General features: G+C 42.3%; 1 protein-coding gene across 4 annotated transcripts in view; it reads right to left on the bottom strand.

Annotated features, from left to right (window-relative positions):
* DGKG (diacylglycerol kinase gamma) overlaps positions 1 to 17,682 on the bottom strand; it is a 167,005-nt gene that overhangs the window by 26,051 nt on the left and 123,272 nt on the right. For all 4 annotated transcript variants that reach the window (XM_061636546.1, XM_061636547.1, XM_061636550.1 and 1 more), the window contains exon 22: positions 11,243 to 11,333. In XM_061636546.1, coding sequence (XP_061492530.1) covers positions 11,243 to 11,333 — 91 coding nt within the window. The remainder of the gene's footprint in view (positions 1 to 11,242; positions 11,334 to 17,682) is intronic.

A 17,682-nucleotide genomic window follows, 5' to 3' on the forward strand; every position in this document is an offset into this window, starting at 1 on the left:
GGTTTTTGCCATTAGTGTTGCAAGAAAACCTGTACTTGGCTGAATTTTCTCTTCTCTTAAAGATACAGAATCATTCTCAGGCCCTGAGCCTGGCAACCCTACTCTGAACATATGTTACACAGTCTCACTAGTGGTGCTGAATTCCAAAACAGACAAGCCTGTATGGAAGTTATAACAACAGAAGAAGCTTTTCTCGCTAATCCTAGATGTAGAGAGACTAACTGTGATCATTTGGGTAAATGAAAATCACTTTGCACATGCTCATAGACATTTTTTTATCGCTTCATATGTCCCATGGCTGAGCCATGGAACTGAAAACAGGTCCTCTGGGGCTAAGCCCTAGCGAATCCAAGAACCAGTCAGGCATCACTCACTTCAGATTGTCCCAAATGTTTCTGGCAAGAGGTACTGTTTGTATATTCCACATCAGACTTCAACCTCTCAGGCATAAATCCTTTTTCTGCATTGTATAAAACAGAATCTTCAAAGGCAACCATTCTATTGAAAGAAAGCTTTGTATTTTTTCCTAGGCCAGCTGGCTCACAGAGCAAGTCAGAGAAGCAATCCAAAAGTAGAATCAAAGATACCAGCTCTAAGGAAGGGGGGGGAAAGGACAAGGAGGATCTTCCATACCTCATTGCAGCTAGAAAGGGGAATTTCTATGGCTTTATCTAAATTGGAATGCCTCTTTAGGAAGTATTTTATTGCCTCCTTGCCAGGAAATTTAAGTCCCCCCTAAAGGCTGAACTTAAATTCTCTTTACTTGCCTACAAGGCAATAGATAGCAGCATATTGACCTAACATGGTTTCTAAAGAACTGGTACTCCTGCTTTCTTTAAGTGTGATTTTGTGTGTTTCAATAAATGTCAGAATTTAGGAAATGTTTTAAGTTGCTTGGTATTTTTTAGCATTTTAGGAGACTGGACTTTCAAAGGTAGCCACATCTGCACAGGAGTAAGTACGAAGTCTGGCATTTTAAGCAGTAACGTGTATTTTAGATTATGGCTGCAATCCAATACATGTCTACTCAGAAGTAAGCTCCATTGGGTTCAATGGTATTTCCTCCCAGGTAAGTGTGCAAAGGCAGAAGTCTGGTGATGTTTAACATTTACTGGCAATTCTTAAGATTGTTAGGAGGCCATTAGGATATGTCAGAAAATTCTAACATCTACCAGTAAATCTCAAGGCTAACTCAGTGTTATTGGTAAATAACACAGTTCCATCCTCATTTCTGTTGCTTGAATGGCAGGACATAAATCAAATAAATATATACACTAGAACAGGCAGTCATATTTCACAGAAGACATCAGGACTACTAAGAGATGGGCATACCACAGGAGATACTGATGTTCCGAGCCGACAGCCAGCAGAGCCTCCAGATTCTAAGCTTTATTTTTAAACAGCAAGTTCCTAGCTCTCCCAGAAAGAAAGTTATGAAGCAAAATGTGCAGGTACCATTCTAAATGATTTCTGTGAGACAAACCAGCTTGTCTGCACCCACATTTCAGTGTTTTAGACAATAAGTGATTGATAAGTGGATTAATCCCACTTGGTATGATTAATACCAGATGATAGGAATCGCTAGGGTCTTAAAGAGCTGCTGTTTTCCTCTCCCCTTTAGTGTACTTTTCTGCTTCTGTCACATTTTCTAGTCCTTGGAATCTCTGTAGTTTGCCCTTCCTTTTTTCCTAGCATTGAGGATACATATTTCCTGTGATGGATTCGTTTGAGATGAGGTACTCCCTAGAAATTATTTTCTGCAAATACTACTACACCATAAGTGCAGGTGGATGTTAAAGAATCCCTATCCCTCGCAAATGACAAATGCAAAATGTGAAAACTTTGCAAAGAGACTTGCAAGACCAGGCACCCATTAAGAATTCAAGTTAAGTAGAATGGTATACATATGAACATAGAAGTAAGTCTCTTTGGGTTTAATGGGGTTTAGTCCCAGGTAAGTGGGCAGGGCCAGCCCCAGGAATGCCAGAGCCCTTGGGCACCAGCCTGCCCCGGGCCCCGGCACTCCCCTTTTATGATTCATGGCAGGATTGGTACCATGGATCGCAGGGCGGGAGATCCCAAGCCACCCCCCATTCCCCCACTCTACTTACCTTTCTCTGTACTGTTTTTTCAGCAGTGCGCCTGCACGCACAATGTGCTCAGCCACAGAAAACAGCAGAAAGGTAGGTGAAGCGAGGGAATGGCGGGCGGCTCTGAAGCTCCTGCCCTGCTATCTGTGGCAGCAATCCTGCCATGGATTGTGGAAGGGGAGCGCACCCCCAGGGGCCCTCGGCCAGTGCCCCACCTGGCCGCCCTTTAGAACCAGCCCTGTATGTGGGTACAGAATTGCAGCCAAAGGTTTGGTTTAGGGTTGGCACTGGGGAAAAGTAGGGTTCTTGTGCCTTTAACAGATGTGTGGTAGGCAGAAATTCAGCAGGTTAAACCTTTTGTAGTATTGAAACACAATTATGGGAAAAGCTTCACCTATTCACATTCTGTCTGTCAGACAGTTTATTATGTGTGTGGACACTAATTTATTTTTGGGCCCTCCATTCTACCTTCAAAAGAGGACACAAATTTGCATATGGCTCAAAGCATGTGCAAAGTTCATGCAAATTTGTGTCCTCTTTTGCTTGAAGGAGTATTGTGCATGTGGGTCACTGGGCCCAGTACAATGGTTGGCACCCCTTCAAGACATTAACCTCCACATGTCCAGCTGTAATGATTGGCCTCTCAACCCCAGGACAGTATATGCCAAACTGACATTTAGATATAGGGAGGAGCCTATTTCTTTCATGTGCATCTTCTTTGAGGCTTAGTTTACACAAAGAGTAGATGAAGGGGTAAAATTATTCGTGGACTGTACCAAATCAGATTGTAGGTGGGGGACCATGTGTTTAAATACTTCCTCAAAAAAGTGACTTTTTAAAAATCCTTACAAAAGCAAAACAAGCATACCAGGGAGAAGGCTAGACTAGAACCTTAACATCCAATTTTCTATTGGCAGGTGTCCCCCCCAGCTTCATATGGAGGAACATTGAATAATGCCTATTCAGAAGTTATGCACCAATGTGTGAGGGGACTGTACTCCCATCCCAACATTGCATGCACTGACTAACCTGCACCCGGCATCTGCATGAAAAGTATGAACATTGGCAGGTATGAACGTATGTAAAGGCTTCCATGTGACCTGGAACCATGAGCAAGTGGCTCCCTCTCTGCAAATAAGAATGTAAGAAGAGTCCTGCTGGATCACACCAAAGGCCCATCCAGTCTAGTATACTGTTTTCACAGTGGCCAGTCAGATGCCTATGGGAAGTACACAAGCATTCTCATTTTTGATTCCTAGCAACTCTTGATTCAGAGGCATACTGCATCCCACAGTGGAGGTAGAACATAGTCACCAAGGTTAGTACCCATTGATAGCCTTATCTTCCATGAATTGGGCTAATCCTAGAACTGTTTGTGGAGGGTGGGACTGCACTGGATGTGGAAGGAGGCGCAGCTGACTAACAAGTGTGTTTTATCTCCCTTTCTTCAGCCTCTCCAGGTATTTAAATCTCGTGCCTGGCAAGGGCATAAGCTGAAGGGTGAGAGTAAAAGGGCTTTTGTTCTCTGGCTTTCAGCTGAAGCCCAGCAGCCCAAGCTCAAGATGCTGGCTGACAGAATACTCATGGAGCAGGCCAACTCAGAGCTTAGCTGGTGCTTAGCTTCAACAATCCCAGTCTTCTGTTTGAGCGTTCAACAAAGAACTCAGCAAGTTCATGGGAGGCGAAGACCCAACATTCTTTCTTGTGAGACTTTTTGGGGTGATCTGTGTTTGTTGGGCCATGGGTGAGAGCCAGGATGGGTGGGTGGAGTCCTGGGTGAGAGCCAGGAGGTTGAGTGATGTTGAGTGGGGAAGTGCAAGGGAATTGTTTTGTATTTGTTAAGTTGTATTTTGTATTATGTATTTGTATTATGGTTTTATTGCATATTTTTATAACATTTGTTGTTTTACCCTTCTGTATACTGCTTAAAGAGATATTTTTATATTTATTAAGCAGTATAGAAATATCCATAGCAATAGTAATAGTAATTAAAGCCATCCAAGTTGGTAGCCATCAATACTTCTTGTAGGAGCAGATTTCACAGTTTAACTATGTGCTTCTTTTGTACTTCCTTTGGTCTGTCCTGATCCTTGCTGCCCTGGGTTCCTACTAGGAGGAAGGGTGAGATATATAACTAATAAAATAAAATTAAGTAAGTAAATAAATCTTCCAAAATATAGTTTTGGCTGGCCCCTTGTATTATGAGAGAGGAAGAAAAACTCTTTGTCCACTTTTTCCATACCATGCATAATCTTCTACACCTCTATCATGTCTCCTGTTACTTGCCTTTTTTCTAAACTAAACAACTCTAAATGTAACCTTTTCTCATAAGGGAGTTGGTCCAGCCCTTAGTTAATTTTAGTTGCCCTTTTCAGAACCTTTTCCAGCTCCACAATTTCCTTTTTGAGATGAGGCAACCAGATCTGTGCACAGTATTCCACATGCGGTCGTATTGTGCACATAGATGCTGGGTGGGGTGTGGGCCCCCCCACTCCACTCATGGCTTGGTCTTTTGAATTAGTATAACAGGGCTATTGTCTTACTAGTTTTGCGGTTCAGATGAGGTCATTAAGTGTGCATACATTTCTTATGACAATTCAAAATGATTTTTAAGACCCCTAAAACAACAGAAAAGTAAATGGCAATGTAATAGTATACTGGATTCCAAACTGGAAACAAAGACGACTAGGTATATGAAGGTAAACCTCCTAAGATGTAGCACAGATGAGAAGGACCTAAGAGTTGCAGTGATTCACAACCTGAATACAATCTTGGCAGTTGATGACTGGGGAAAAAGAGGCAAATGCCATTTTAGGCTGCATTTATTTTATAGATGTACTGAGTGCACAGGACGTAGGAGGTAATAGTAGCATTTGCTTAAAAACCAAACCAAAAAAGTACCCTTCCCTAAATTTTAAAAACAGTTGGACAATGGAAAAAAACTTTCTAAGGAAGCTATGGGTTCTCCTTTCCTGCAGGGTTTTGTTTTGTTTTTGCACCCTGTTACTAAAGGGACCAGACCTACAATTACTACAAGGGAAGGGAAGGAGTGCTCAAATGAGCGAGATCCAGCCATATGATGCATCTGGGATGGCTCAGGGTCAACTACACATTACATGCATGGCTTTTAAAAAGCAGGCTTAAACATGGCACTTCTATTTTGAGGAAAAAAGAGCTGTGGGACCCTGATCTGGAACATGTTCCCGATCGGGATCAAGGCCTGCAGTTCCCTGCTGAAAATCCACCCTCCCTGCCTTTTATTTGCCCCTGAAGATGCAAGTACGATCAAGACACTCTAGGCTGCTTTTTCTTCAAAATTAAAGTGGCCAGTTTAAGCATGCTTTAAAAAAAAAAAGAATAACACAATATGAAGCTTGGCTTTCAGACAATTAGAGCTTCAGCTTCTCAAAAGAGGGCACTTATAAGTTGTCCGGATAAGGATACAATATTTTACAGCATAACTTGATTTGTAAAGAATCTGAAACAATTGTCCAGAGGAGCAAGTTCTGCTTGCTAGAATTTCAGCTGAGAGTAAAAGAGAGACCAAGAACAGGAAGTGTTGGTTGTGGGGAATATTTTACACCTAAAAGTTGTAGTGGGGAGGTGAGGAAAGAAAGAGACCAGCTACCTCCTGCCCTACCAAAGCTAAGGTTATGAACACACCATACGTTTAAAGCACATAACTTTCCCTAAAGAATCATGGGAACTGTATTTGTTAAGGAAGCTGGGAATTGTAACTCTGTGAGGGGTACACTAGTTCCTAGGATTCTTTTTTGGGGGGAGGGGGGATGTGCTTTGAATGTGCTTTAAAGGTACAGTGTGTACCCAGCCAGAAAGCAAACAAAGAAACTTTACAGTGAAGAACTGATGAAGAAGGAAAAGGGCAAAACCAGCAATGAGCAGTAGGGCATGTTCACATGGGGCTTTTGAGGAGGACCGGATGTGCTAACCCAGTGCATTGCATTCCTAAAAGCCACCCCATACACAAGAGTTGAGTTCAGGCTGGCACCTCACCCTCTCGGCACACAAGACTAAAATAGCAGGACCAGAATAGACAGGGCTATCTGCACAACCCAAGGAGGGACATCAATATAGAGTGAGTTGCCTGCATCATGCTATAACTACATTAACATGGTACTTGCTCCTCCCATAAGGACGTAAGAATGGATACTGGATCAGACCCAAAGCCTATCTAATTCAGCATCCTCACATTGGCCAGCCAGATGTCTCTGGGAACCCCACAGGCAGGGCATGAGTACAGTAGCACTCTCCTGCAACTGTTTCCTAGTGCCTGATATTCAGAGGCATGCTGCCTCTGATGCTGCATCTAGCACATAGCCACCATGACTACTAGCCATTGATAGCCTTACCCTCCATGCATTTGTCTGATCCCTTTTTAAAGCCACAGACACTGGTGGCCATTACCAGATCTTGTGGTAGCAAATTCCATGGTTTTACTATGTGCTGTGTGAAGAAGCATTTCCTCTTGTCTGTCCTGAAGTTTCTGACATTTAGCTTCATTGTTTGACTGTGACCCCTGCTACTAGGAAGTCATTCTATCCATTTTCTCCACACCATGTCCCCCTTATTAATTTTTTTTAAAAAATGAAAAAGTCCCAAACATTGTATTCTTCATAGAGTTGCTCCAGTCCATTAAAATGCCAAACTGGGATACATTCTCAAGCACCCTAAGAGTGAACAGTATTTCTGATTCAGAGATGAATGTACCAGTAAACCAGACTCTCTCTTTTTATGTGCCTTACGGTTTGTGCAGATACCGGCTTGCTGCACTCCTGGTTTAGCAGAGCTACAAGTCTGAGGAGTATGGGAAGCCTCCTGGGCAAGTACCTTTTCCTCTGGGATGCATTCTGGTAATTATGGGGGGCCACAGCAGTCTGAACTACACACTCCTAGCCTATACCTACCAACTATGAGGAATGGTGGGCACCAAGGCAGGATGAAGAATCATGGATTGCCATGACAAGGCCTTTGCACCAATTAACAGTTCTACACTTACGTTTTAATGATTAACGAACGAAAAGATCAGTTGCAGTGCTGGAGTAAGCAGAAACACTGAAAGCAATACTCCCAATCCTTAAAATGAGCTATTTGGATGAAGCCTGAAGTTGTACTCTCTGAGCAAAGCCTGTTCCAACACATTTTGCAGCTCTAAGCAGCTGCATGGCCCGAGAGGAGCCCTAGGAATCCCTGCAGTGGCACTAGGGTTTGGTGAATCTGTCTGTTTTAGTTTCTCTCAGTTTCTCATTTTTCTTATCTTAAGTTCAGTTCTCTTCACTTCCATGTCAGTTTGCAATTATTATTATTTTTAGAAAGTCCTCATGAAAATTTATCAGTATTTTATTGTGAATTTCTCCCAACATACACATTTGTGCAAAGCCATTTTCTCTAACATAATGCATTTGTGTTTGTTATTTTCACTAATATAGGCATTCTTATGCACACTCTACTTTTTTGTAAACATTTTGTAAACATTGCCTGGCTGGAGAACTTCACTGAAAAATTTGGAGAAATGCAAATTCCAAAAGTTATCTGTGTTTCAGTTTGTATATAGTTTCAGAAAGTACAAATTAGGTAGGTACACCTTTAAATGTGAATTGAATCAAATTTCTCCCCCATCCCTAAGTGTTGCAGAAAATGCTAGGAGGCAAGACTGTTGCATGGATTGTATTCAGCCTGAGAAGTGGACTCCAGAGCTCTCTTTGATAGGAACATCATAAGCTGTTTTATAACAAGTCAGATCATTAGTCCAACTAATTCAGTGGTTCCCAAACTTTTTTCCCCATGGACCACTTGAAAATTGCTGAGGGTCTTGGCAGACCACTTACTGCTTTTTCTTCCTGTTGTACCAACTGCAGTGTGCTGTGCCAGATGTGTGATTTCCAACTGCATTTTGTAAACCGCTTAAGAGGTTTTGTTTGCAGTTACGCAATATACAGTTTGTTAAATAAATACATACACTTTTACAGACATGCTGTGGACCACCTGAATGAAGCTCACAGACCACTGGTGGTCTGTAGACCACAGTTTGGGAACCTTGGATCTAGTTCATATTGTTGACACTGACTGACAGCAGCTGTCCAGGTTCTTAGACATGGGACATTCCCCGCCCTACCTGGAGATGCTGGGGTATGAACCTGGGGCCTTCTGCATATACAGGAGCTGCTCTGCTACTGACCTACAGCTCTTCCTCAAGGGATCCTAGGCAAACTTGTGAAGCAGGTGGTGCTTCACTGCTGTTCTTAAAAGCACTACCACTATAGTGGCCTCTGTCATTGAGTTAACCCAATTCTGAGCTTCCCCCTTTCAGTAATTGGTTTGTGTTTGCCACGAGGCCATCCTATGTTGTGCTTGATGGGGGGGGGTTAATTTGCAAAACACTCAACTGCCATGGCAAGGTCTTCGTGCCAGCTGACATTTCTGTATTCTAGCTTTAATGAATAACTAGTGAAAGGTTTGTTTATCTACGGATGGGGAAAGAAGGAAGTTTACAGAAAATACACACCTCTCAAAAGCCCCAATACAAGCTGTGTAAAAAAGAAAAAGAAGAGTAAAATGACAGAGCACTTAGCAACCACTGGCAAGCTGCTCACATTGCTCTCTAATTAAAGGCTGTTTCTATCTAACCCGAAGATGGCTGCCTGCAGGCACAGAGTTTACACACACACACACACACACACACATTTACTTCCAGTCAAGCTCTGAATACAGCTGTAAGGGGGAGGAGGGGGAGGCTTAATTCTGTTTTCCTCAAACCGGCTTCAGAGATGACAAGAGCTCAGATGCCAGTACCAACAAAGGACACTTAAAGGGGATCTATCAGTGATGTGTACAATTTTTTAAAATGCTGCTTAGCATCTATGGTTGTTTCTCCTGTCATGGAAACACTGCCTTTGGTATCTGTATATGCAAACAGGAGCTTTCTCCACTGTAAATAAACTGCCCCTTGTACCCAGAGTATCTCATAAGGGCGCAGTGGATGGCGATGTCACTGAAGGATAGGCTGGAGCTTTTGTAGAAAATAAAGCTTCTGTTTACACATTAACAGCAAAGAGCAACAGGAGATTATTTGTTAGCTGGAATATATTTGAATATGTTGTAATCTGAAGACTTGCTCATATCTATCATTGTGAGCCAGAAGCATGATATGTTCCAGCTCTAATTAGCAATAAGATGAGGATTGTTTTCATTCAGGCTGTGGAAGTCGTAAACCCCAAGAGGAAAAGGAAGTGGTCCTCCGGCAATGTCCCATCAGGCAAAGTTTTGCTGGGAATCTCTCTCCTTGACTCTCTTCTAGGCTCTGGATCCTACTAACAACATGCCTGGAAGAAAAGAGGCAAAATGCACCCGCTGCTTTGTCCTCCTCCCTCTTCTTTGTAGTCAGCAGCACAAGGGTAGTTAAATGAGTGCCCTGGATATTTTCTCATTTTGGTTGCTTCCAGACAAATGGAGCATTTTTCCTTATTTCTTTGCACAAAGCTTACAGAGAACTTAGATGCCATCAACTAGTTATCGAGCATTCATTCTGATTTGTTTGCAGAGAGGTTATACAACATTACACATTTTCCAGTGTATTTTCTTGTCACTTTCCTTATGCCATAATAAATGTGCTAAATCTTTAAGGTGCTACAAGATTTTTTGTTACTTCTGCCATAACGTTAAGAAAAAATGTGTATGACAAACCTGTTCTTTAATTATTAGTAGGGCTGCAACCTGGTTAAATAAAGTTTGTATGATGACAGTTTTAGTTGTTTAATAGATTGAATTTGCATTTAGGCTCAACATTGTTTCTGAATGAAGCAATGTACTTCCTTTATTTTTAGATGATGCATTTACATGTTTTAGCAAACATTACATTAGAAAAGGCATTCTCTTGTGTGTGAGCAAAGGGAGAATGCCTCTTTTAGGATGGGACTTGTCACCTACAGTTTTTATAAGCAAATAGAACACACACACATACATACATCCTGCTCTCCATGTAATCAGTGGCACCAGTTTAGTCAATTAATATTTTAAATCCATTACTCTAACCAACCAATTGATTTAACTGATTAAACACTGTAGCATTAATTATTAGTCATAATCTGAAGAAAAAAGATTAAAACAGTTCAGGCAGGACTTAGGCTCCATTGTTGGAACTCAGTTGTTGATGTTATTGGTCTATCAAAAATACCCTCAGTGTTGATTGATAGTACAAGGGCTTGTTCAGAGTGTAACTTCTGTTTGCTCCTCATTTGGTGACATAGTACGCAACCAGGAACCAGATCACTTTTTAGTGTAGATTCAGTCACCTGCACAAATCTTTTGACTATTAAATAGATTATAAAGAAATCAGCACAGAAGCAGAACAGGTGCTATGTAATTGAGGGCAGAGGTGCCTTGAATCAATTTCCCAAGTCTTGAAAGATCCCTACTGTGGATAAGTTTTAATTGCCCCCAAAGCTTACAGTTGCCTAATAGATTTGATTCATATCCGTTTTGGGCATGATAGGACAATGGTTTTCTACTCTACCATAGGTGTTAATTAGCTCAGCAATACTAGCGTTTTAATCGCCAATTACTGATGTTGTAAATGGTCACTAAGTTGAATTGTCACAGACTCTGCCTTTTACTTTTCATTGCTATTTGACCTCACTTTTTACATTCCCCCCATGCCTCTGAACCCATTGCTATTCCTATGGATAACACTTTTTCATCTGATGGGCTGCACTGTATATTTTTCAGTCTTTAAGGTGCTACCAGGTCCTTTGTCACTTCTGTTGCTACCGGCTGACATGGCTAGTCCTCTGGAAGTAAGGGATGTATGTTGACGCTGAAAGCTGACCTCTACAGTATTGTTGCCATGTCAAAACTCCTGGAAATGATTCAAAGTGGTGCCAGCAGGAGCTACATGCAACTCTCAATTGTTACAGATGCTACATGGAGTCAACTCCATTAGGAAGCATTTCCAGCAGCTCTTGCATAGCAGATGTAGGATCAGTTTAATGGACAGAGAGGCAGGAACGAAACTCATATCAGCACTAAGAATTACCTATATAATCACCTGGACAATGATGAAGCACTGCAGTCACCTTGGCAATGCTGAGATACAGTCCCCAGTCGGAGCGGCAGCTTAAGGATCACTGGAAACTCACCTCAATCTCTACATAGTCATGCAGCTTCTTGCAGGTGGCAGCAAAGGTTTCCGTTGTGCCGAATTCAAAATACCAAAGTTTATTCTTCATTCTGACAGATAGAGCAAAGAGAGGGGGGCATTGTAATGGGATATATTCACTCTGTTTTTTTCTGCACATACTGTCCTGTCCAGCAGTCACTAAGCCCAGTGTCTACTGCAAAAGTCTACATGCAGAGAACGACCACGTTGCCATTGGAAAAAGCTAGGAAAGGACATCTTTCTTCCAGAAAATTAGGGCCATTGTGTAATTGAATTCTCAGATGGTGCTATAACCTTTTGTGCAGGATGGTCTGGTGAAATACAGAGGGTGGGAAGAGGTCCAAGACGTAAATTTCCTGAGGCATTCTTAAAGCACCGCACACAGAGAGTACCAAGGTTCCATGAAAATAGGATCTTGGAGCGCTTATCCAGGTTTACTGCAAAATATCACCATTTGGATAACAGAGTCACAAATCCCAGTTGAAAGACAATAGCATGATCGTCCTCCAATCCACACAGACTAGGTGGCAGAGGGATCACCTTGCTGTGGAAGTACAAATGTCTTACTGTTGGCCTCCTTTAAGCATAAATGAGGTGATAAGGAGTCTATAATCACCAATGAATAAAATAAATGGCAACAATGCATGAAATTGGGAGAGACTCTTTGCTTGAAACCCTGGAGAGCTGCTGCCGTTAGTGTAGACAATATTGACCTAGATGGACCAATGGATTGATTCAGTATAAGGCAGCTTCCTATGTTTCTATGGACTGGAGGAGGCTGGGGAGGGGGGAAGGATTGTTGCAAGAGAATAAACCTGCTGGTGTTTGGCAATATTAAAAAAAAGGGGTAGATGATCACACCTACACTGGATGGGTGCAGTGGGGGAAGCATGTCAGCCTCTGAAGAATGGGGAAAAAAAGTTTTTTAAAGTTACAAAATGGCTTGGTTGAAACAGAGGGCATTGCCTATCATTCGTCAAAGGCATTCTCCAGGGAAGCTGCAGTAGCAGCACTACCAGAGTGAAGAGTCACATTTTCCTAGAGTATACAAAATATAGTACATCTCCTGCTGGAAAAATGCATCATTCCTCAAACAGAAGCACAATCTCAAGGGATACCATCCACATTACATGCAATGAATTGATAAAAACTGCATGCTGATCATGCTAAATACTAATTATCTGAAAGGCCTGGAGGGAGATGGCAAGTCTCTGGTAAACTACTAAGGTTTACTCACTAGAAGCTGGTTGGAGCTGAGTGCCAGGGTGGAAACAATTAGGCTGAATTCCTGCCTTTGGCTGAGAAGAAATACCACAAAGGCAGCTTTCCATGTGGCACCTTGATATACTATATATACCAAAAACTCAGTGTGATCATGCTCATTTTGGCAGAGCAGAACTTGGGCTTCTAAGCATATGACCTAGAACATTACAAATGTATCATAATGGATTATGTATTAGTAGCTTCCCTTCATTTTGTGTTTGCGTGAGAGAGAGAAGAACTCAGGGAAAACAGCCATTTTAGTTCCTTAGCTGTTCTTTAGGTAGGGGAATACTGTAATTTGAGGTTGCTGTGAGGATCATACAGAGCTTTGGACATTGTCCTGGAACCCAAAGTTAGCCTTGCCCCACAGACCTGGAATGGTGGCATCTTCCTCCTGCTACATAAGGAAATTTAAGATACAGACAGCAGGTGCAATAACAGCAGTGAGTATATATAGTTTTAAGAGCTCAAGGTTGAGCTGATACTGTAAAACCTACCAACATAACTTCAGGTTGACTTTTTTTTTTAAAGTATAAACACAAAGAGAAATTTCCAAAGGAGGATCTCAAAATGTTTGAAACTCATAAAGTCAATTAAAATTCTGAATGTTTTGCTAAATTTCAGATTTCTACAAACATTCTACAAAAAAAAGGTTTGCAAGGAGGATCCAAGGGCAGGGATCAAGCAATGGAAAAAAGGGTGTCCCCTCTAGTGCTCTCTCTTATTTGCAATAATCCATCATTGTGCATTGAGAATATTTATTTTACTAGGGGCTCTGCCCCTGCATGCTTCATGCACCAATCCCTTCCCCAGTTCTCCAAGGCACCTTCCCCCTCCTCTCCTCCTCTCCCTTCCTCAGGTTGCCAAAGTACTTCCACCCTCCCTCAGGTTGCCAAGGCAATGCCTTCTCCCCAGGTCACCAAGGCCATCCCTTTCCCCCTCAGTTTGCCATGGCACCTCCCCCTTCCCCATGTCACCATGGCTTCCCCTCCTCCTTTCCTAGGTTGCTAAGGCTGCCCCTCCCCCTCTCTCAGGTACCCAAGGCACTTCCCCCCCAATCTCACATACCCTCCTTCATACTTCCCACTGCCTGGAGGAAAGGGAGACCTTATGCTAGCGATGGTGAGGCCTCCCATGGAGTGGCTCTGTGGGTCACCCAGACTGCCATCTGCCAGAGTCTGCCGCTGTACACTCAGTGTCCTGCTGTCAGGTCAGTGTCCCCCCTCCAGGCCTGGAGGAAACGGAAGCCTCATGGTAGTGATACCATTAAGTGGTTCTGCAGCCCACTGCTCCCTCCCACTGTTCACTCCTACATGCTGCCTGTTAGCTCTGCTGCTTTCCTCTTGGTCTTGTCTGGCTGTGCAGCCACCCACCTTCCTTCCTTTCCCCCACCACATGGCCTTGAACCCAGTGTGGCTCAATCATATTGCAGTTTGCAGTGCCACCTGTCTGTGGCAAAGTGAACTGCAGTGTGATGGTCAGAAGCTTCAAAAAATATAGATATAGGAAAAAAGATAAGATTTCTTACCTACCCTTAACCATAAGATTCTAGAGTGGGTTACAACAATATAATATACAATTATAAAACAGATAATATTAAATATAAAAACAAATAAAACTGTTCCAGCCAGAACAGAACAATATAAATTCAGCAAAAAAGTGGGTCCCATAAAACAAAATACCTCAACTGTCACAGGCCTTCGGCATATGGCAAAAACTACATAATGAAGATGCTAGATGCATTTTTGGGGGGAGGGAGTTCCACAATTTCGGGGCTGCCATTGGCTGCACTTCTGAGGGAGTGGAACAACCAAGTGTCAAGGAAACAGGTTTTTTGACCTAAGAAAATGGCTCTGCACTGTAGATTTGGTGGGTAAGATCTTATAGCTGAGAAGAAGCTTGTTCTCATTAGAACAGAATAATCTCATGCTGGAGACAAATGTGTTATCTAGCGAGAGCGGTGCTTCAAGGCCAACTAACTCATTGCACATGCCATACATTCTATGAACATCTTAAACAAAAATGCAATAATGATATGTAAAGCATTGAAAAGTTATTCTGAAGAAAACTTAGAACTTAGATGCTAGTTTGACAATTCACATGACTCAGGGGGGAAATTGTTTTAAATATCTGTTCCGGTGTCATCTCTACAAGGAAATGCTACCAAATATTTAAACATTCCTGTGGTGCTTCTGTATCTGTTCAGTCTCATTGCCTGTCACAGATCTTCAGAGTTTCTTTATATACACATTCCTTCCTCTTATAATAGTTGGTTTGCATTTTTAATTACTTTTCTACAATATTGCTGAATTTATGCAATTACCAATTGTAAGCAAGCCATTGTGCAAATTAGGGGTAGTCAATGAGATGCCCTTCAGATATTGTTGGGCTACAGCTCCTGTTAGCCCTCGTCACTTGCCCTGCCACCTGGGGCTAATGGGAGTTGTAGTCCAACAACATCTAGAAGACGCCACATTGGCTACAGATGGTATAAATCATGACTAACTTTAAAAATCAGGTTTGCTGAACCTGTATGAACTCAAACACATGCTGGACCTTTTCTCATGATGGACTTTATTTCTGTCTTCAAGACATTTTCACACTTCGGTTCAATTCATCAAATCCCGCACTTGAAGATTGATTGAGCCTCAACTAGGGGATAGGCAAATATGTCAATTTTGTTCTTCTAAATTTCTAAATTTTTCCAGTCTTAAAATTCAGTTCTTCACATTTCCACAGCAATTTGCAAATGTTTTTAAAAAAATCTTCATGAAACATTTGTCAGAATTTTAATGTGGATTTCTCCCAATAAACACATTTTTATATGGAGTGACTAATGTACACATTTTTGCAAGCACTTTTCCTTAATATAATCCATTTTAATGTTATTTTCACTAATATATGCATTTTTATGCACATTCTCCCCTAATATATGCATTTTGTACATATTGTTTAGTTGGAGAATTGCATCACAAAATTCGTTGGAGAACTGCATTGCAAAAATTTCTCCTCCATCCCAAGCGTACATTAATATAGGCTTTGTGTTAACATCACACAAAGACAGAGACAGAGGCAGGAAAATGGCAGCCCGAGCCAGAACATGACAGCTTCATAGTGAGGCTTGGCCCAATATAGCCAAGCGCTTTGGGGGACAGACATCAGGCTTACCTGATTTCTCAGGCTAATAAAACTGTACAGGAACGTCACAGAACCTTGCGGGGACAATTTGGCCCTGGAGAAAGGGACTGAAATCGCTGATGCTAAACCCATTAAAGACCATAGCAGAGTGCCTTGGTGTCCTTGCTGGATAATCATGTTCACATACACAGAAGGGGAAACAATCAATGCTGCCATGTTTAGAACAGCTAGCTGATTAAACATGACTCAGCAGAACAAGGCTGTTGCAAGATAACAGAATTGCAGTGTGGGATGGGTTAATAAGGCTCTGTGGAAAACAAGACTATAAATTATTGCTTTTTCCTCATTGTTTGTTTTTGTAACTACACCTAGCTGCAGAATTAAGTAGGACTTCAGATCACTGTTTCAGCAGCACCAACACTTTAGCAATGGTATGGCAAAAGCTGTGGAATCTCTTTCCTTAGAGCAGCCTTTCCCAACCAATGTGCCTCCAGATGTTGTTGGACCACAACTCCCATCAGCCTCAGCCAGCATTGCCAATGGTCAGGAAAGATGGGAGTTATGGTCCAACAACATCTGGAGGCACACTGGTTGGGAAAGGCTGCCTTAGAGGTTTCTAATAGGAAATATAGGAAGCTGCCTTACACTGGCCAGACCAGTGGTCCATCTAGCTCAATATTGTCTGCACTGACTGGCAGCTGCTCTCCAGGGCTTCAGGCAAGAAACATTCCCAGTCCTACAAGGAAATCCCAGGGATTGTACCTGGTACTTTCTGCATGCAAAGCATATGTTCTATCTATGAGCTAGGGCCCTACTGAATGACGTGTTGAAAAGGCACCTGCTTAAGAATGGAGAACTTGCTCTCCTCCAAATGTTGTTAGACTACAGCTCCCATCATCCCTGAACACTGGCCATGCTGACTGGGGGTGATGGGTGCTGGAGTCCAACAACATCAGACTTCAACATCAGGGAGGGCACAGGCTTCATTCAAACACCATCTAAAACAGATATAAATTTGGGACAGATAGGAAGTGCTCTTGTATACTTCATGTGTTTACTTGAAGTTAGATCTTGTTCCAATGAAAAGTAATAATGTATTGTTGCGCGCCATCCCAATCTCCGAACAGTGAGAGATTTCCAGGGGTCCCTGTGCTTATCCAGGGTTTGGTTTCCTTGGAAAGAAGGTCAGCAGAGACTGCGGTGTCTTTATGAAATATGGTTTGTTTATTTACACACATTCCAACCTGAGCTTAGGATGGAGGGGTTCAGCGCATCAGCAGTCCAATGGATCTTGCATTTTCCATCAGGCTTACAGGAGGCACTCTAAAGCCATGGTGCAGAGAGCCAGCCTCTCTGCCTGCCTCCAGCTCCCAGACTTTTCTCTAAGTCAACTCAAAACACAAGCCTCTCCTTGGCCTCAGGAAAGGGGGAGCTCTCCTAAAGAGTTTCAATAACAACAGGATCTCCCTGGCTCATTCGCAAGTTAATGGGCACTTGATAGGCCCATTAACAAATCTGGCCACTCTATTAGACTAACAAAGGGAGATCTGGCCAGCAGAGCAGATTTCTCACCTCCAGGTGCAGGGTTCCAAATCACAGGCTGGAAAGGGACTCATAGAAATCATCCATCTCAGCCCCAAACCCATAACAGTATAATCCACTGTGAATGGCTCCAGTGTAGGACCCCCAAAATTGAATGGGATGTGCACAATGCCCTTTGTATTGGCTGTTTAATTGTTGCTTTAATTTGTTATAAGCTCCTTGGACCAGGATTTTTAAAACCTCAAAACAAATAAATAATTGTGTGCAAAAAATTGTGTACATAATCTTCATTCACTTTTATGGGATTTGCTCCAGAAGAATTTCTGAAAGATTGTGTCAGTTTCCACACCAGCAGATGCAAGGCCTGATAAAAATGCAGGGTCTTTGAGTTGAACAACCAGGTTAGGACTCTCCCTCACTTTAGATTCCCCAAATGAGGTCTATAGCCAAACCATAGTCCCACAAGCAAATTAACAA

The sequence above is a fragment of the Rhineura floridana genome, chromosome 7 (genome assembly GCF_030035675.1).
Source record: "Rhineura floridana isolate rRhiFlo1 chromosome 7, rRhiFlo1.hap2, whole genome shotgun sequence".
NCBI classification, from domain to species: Eukaryota; Metazoa; Chordata; class Lepidosauria; order Squamata; family Rhineuridae; genus Rhineura; species Rhineura floridana.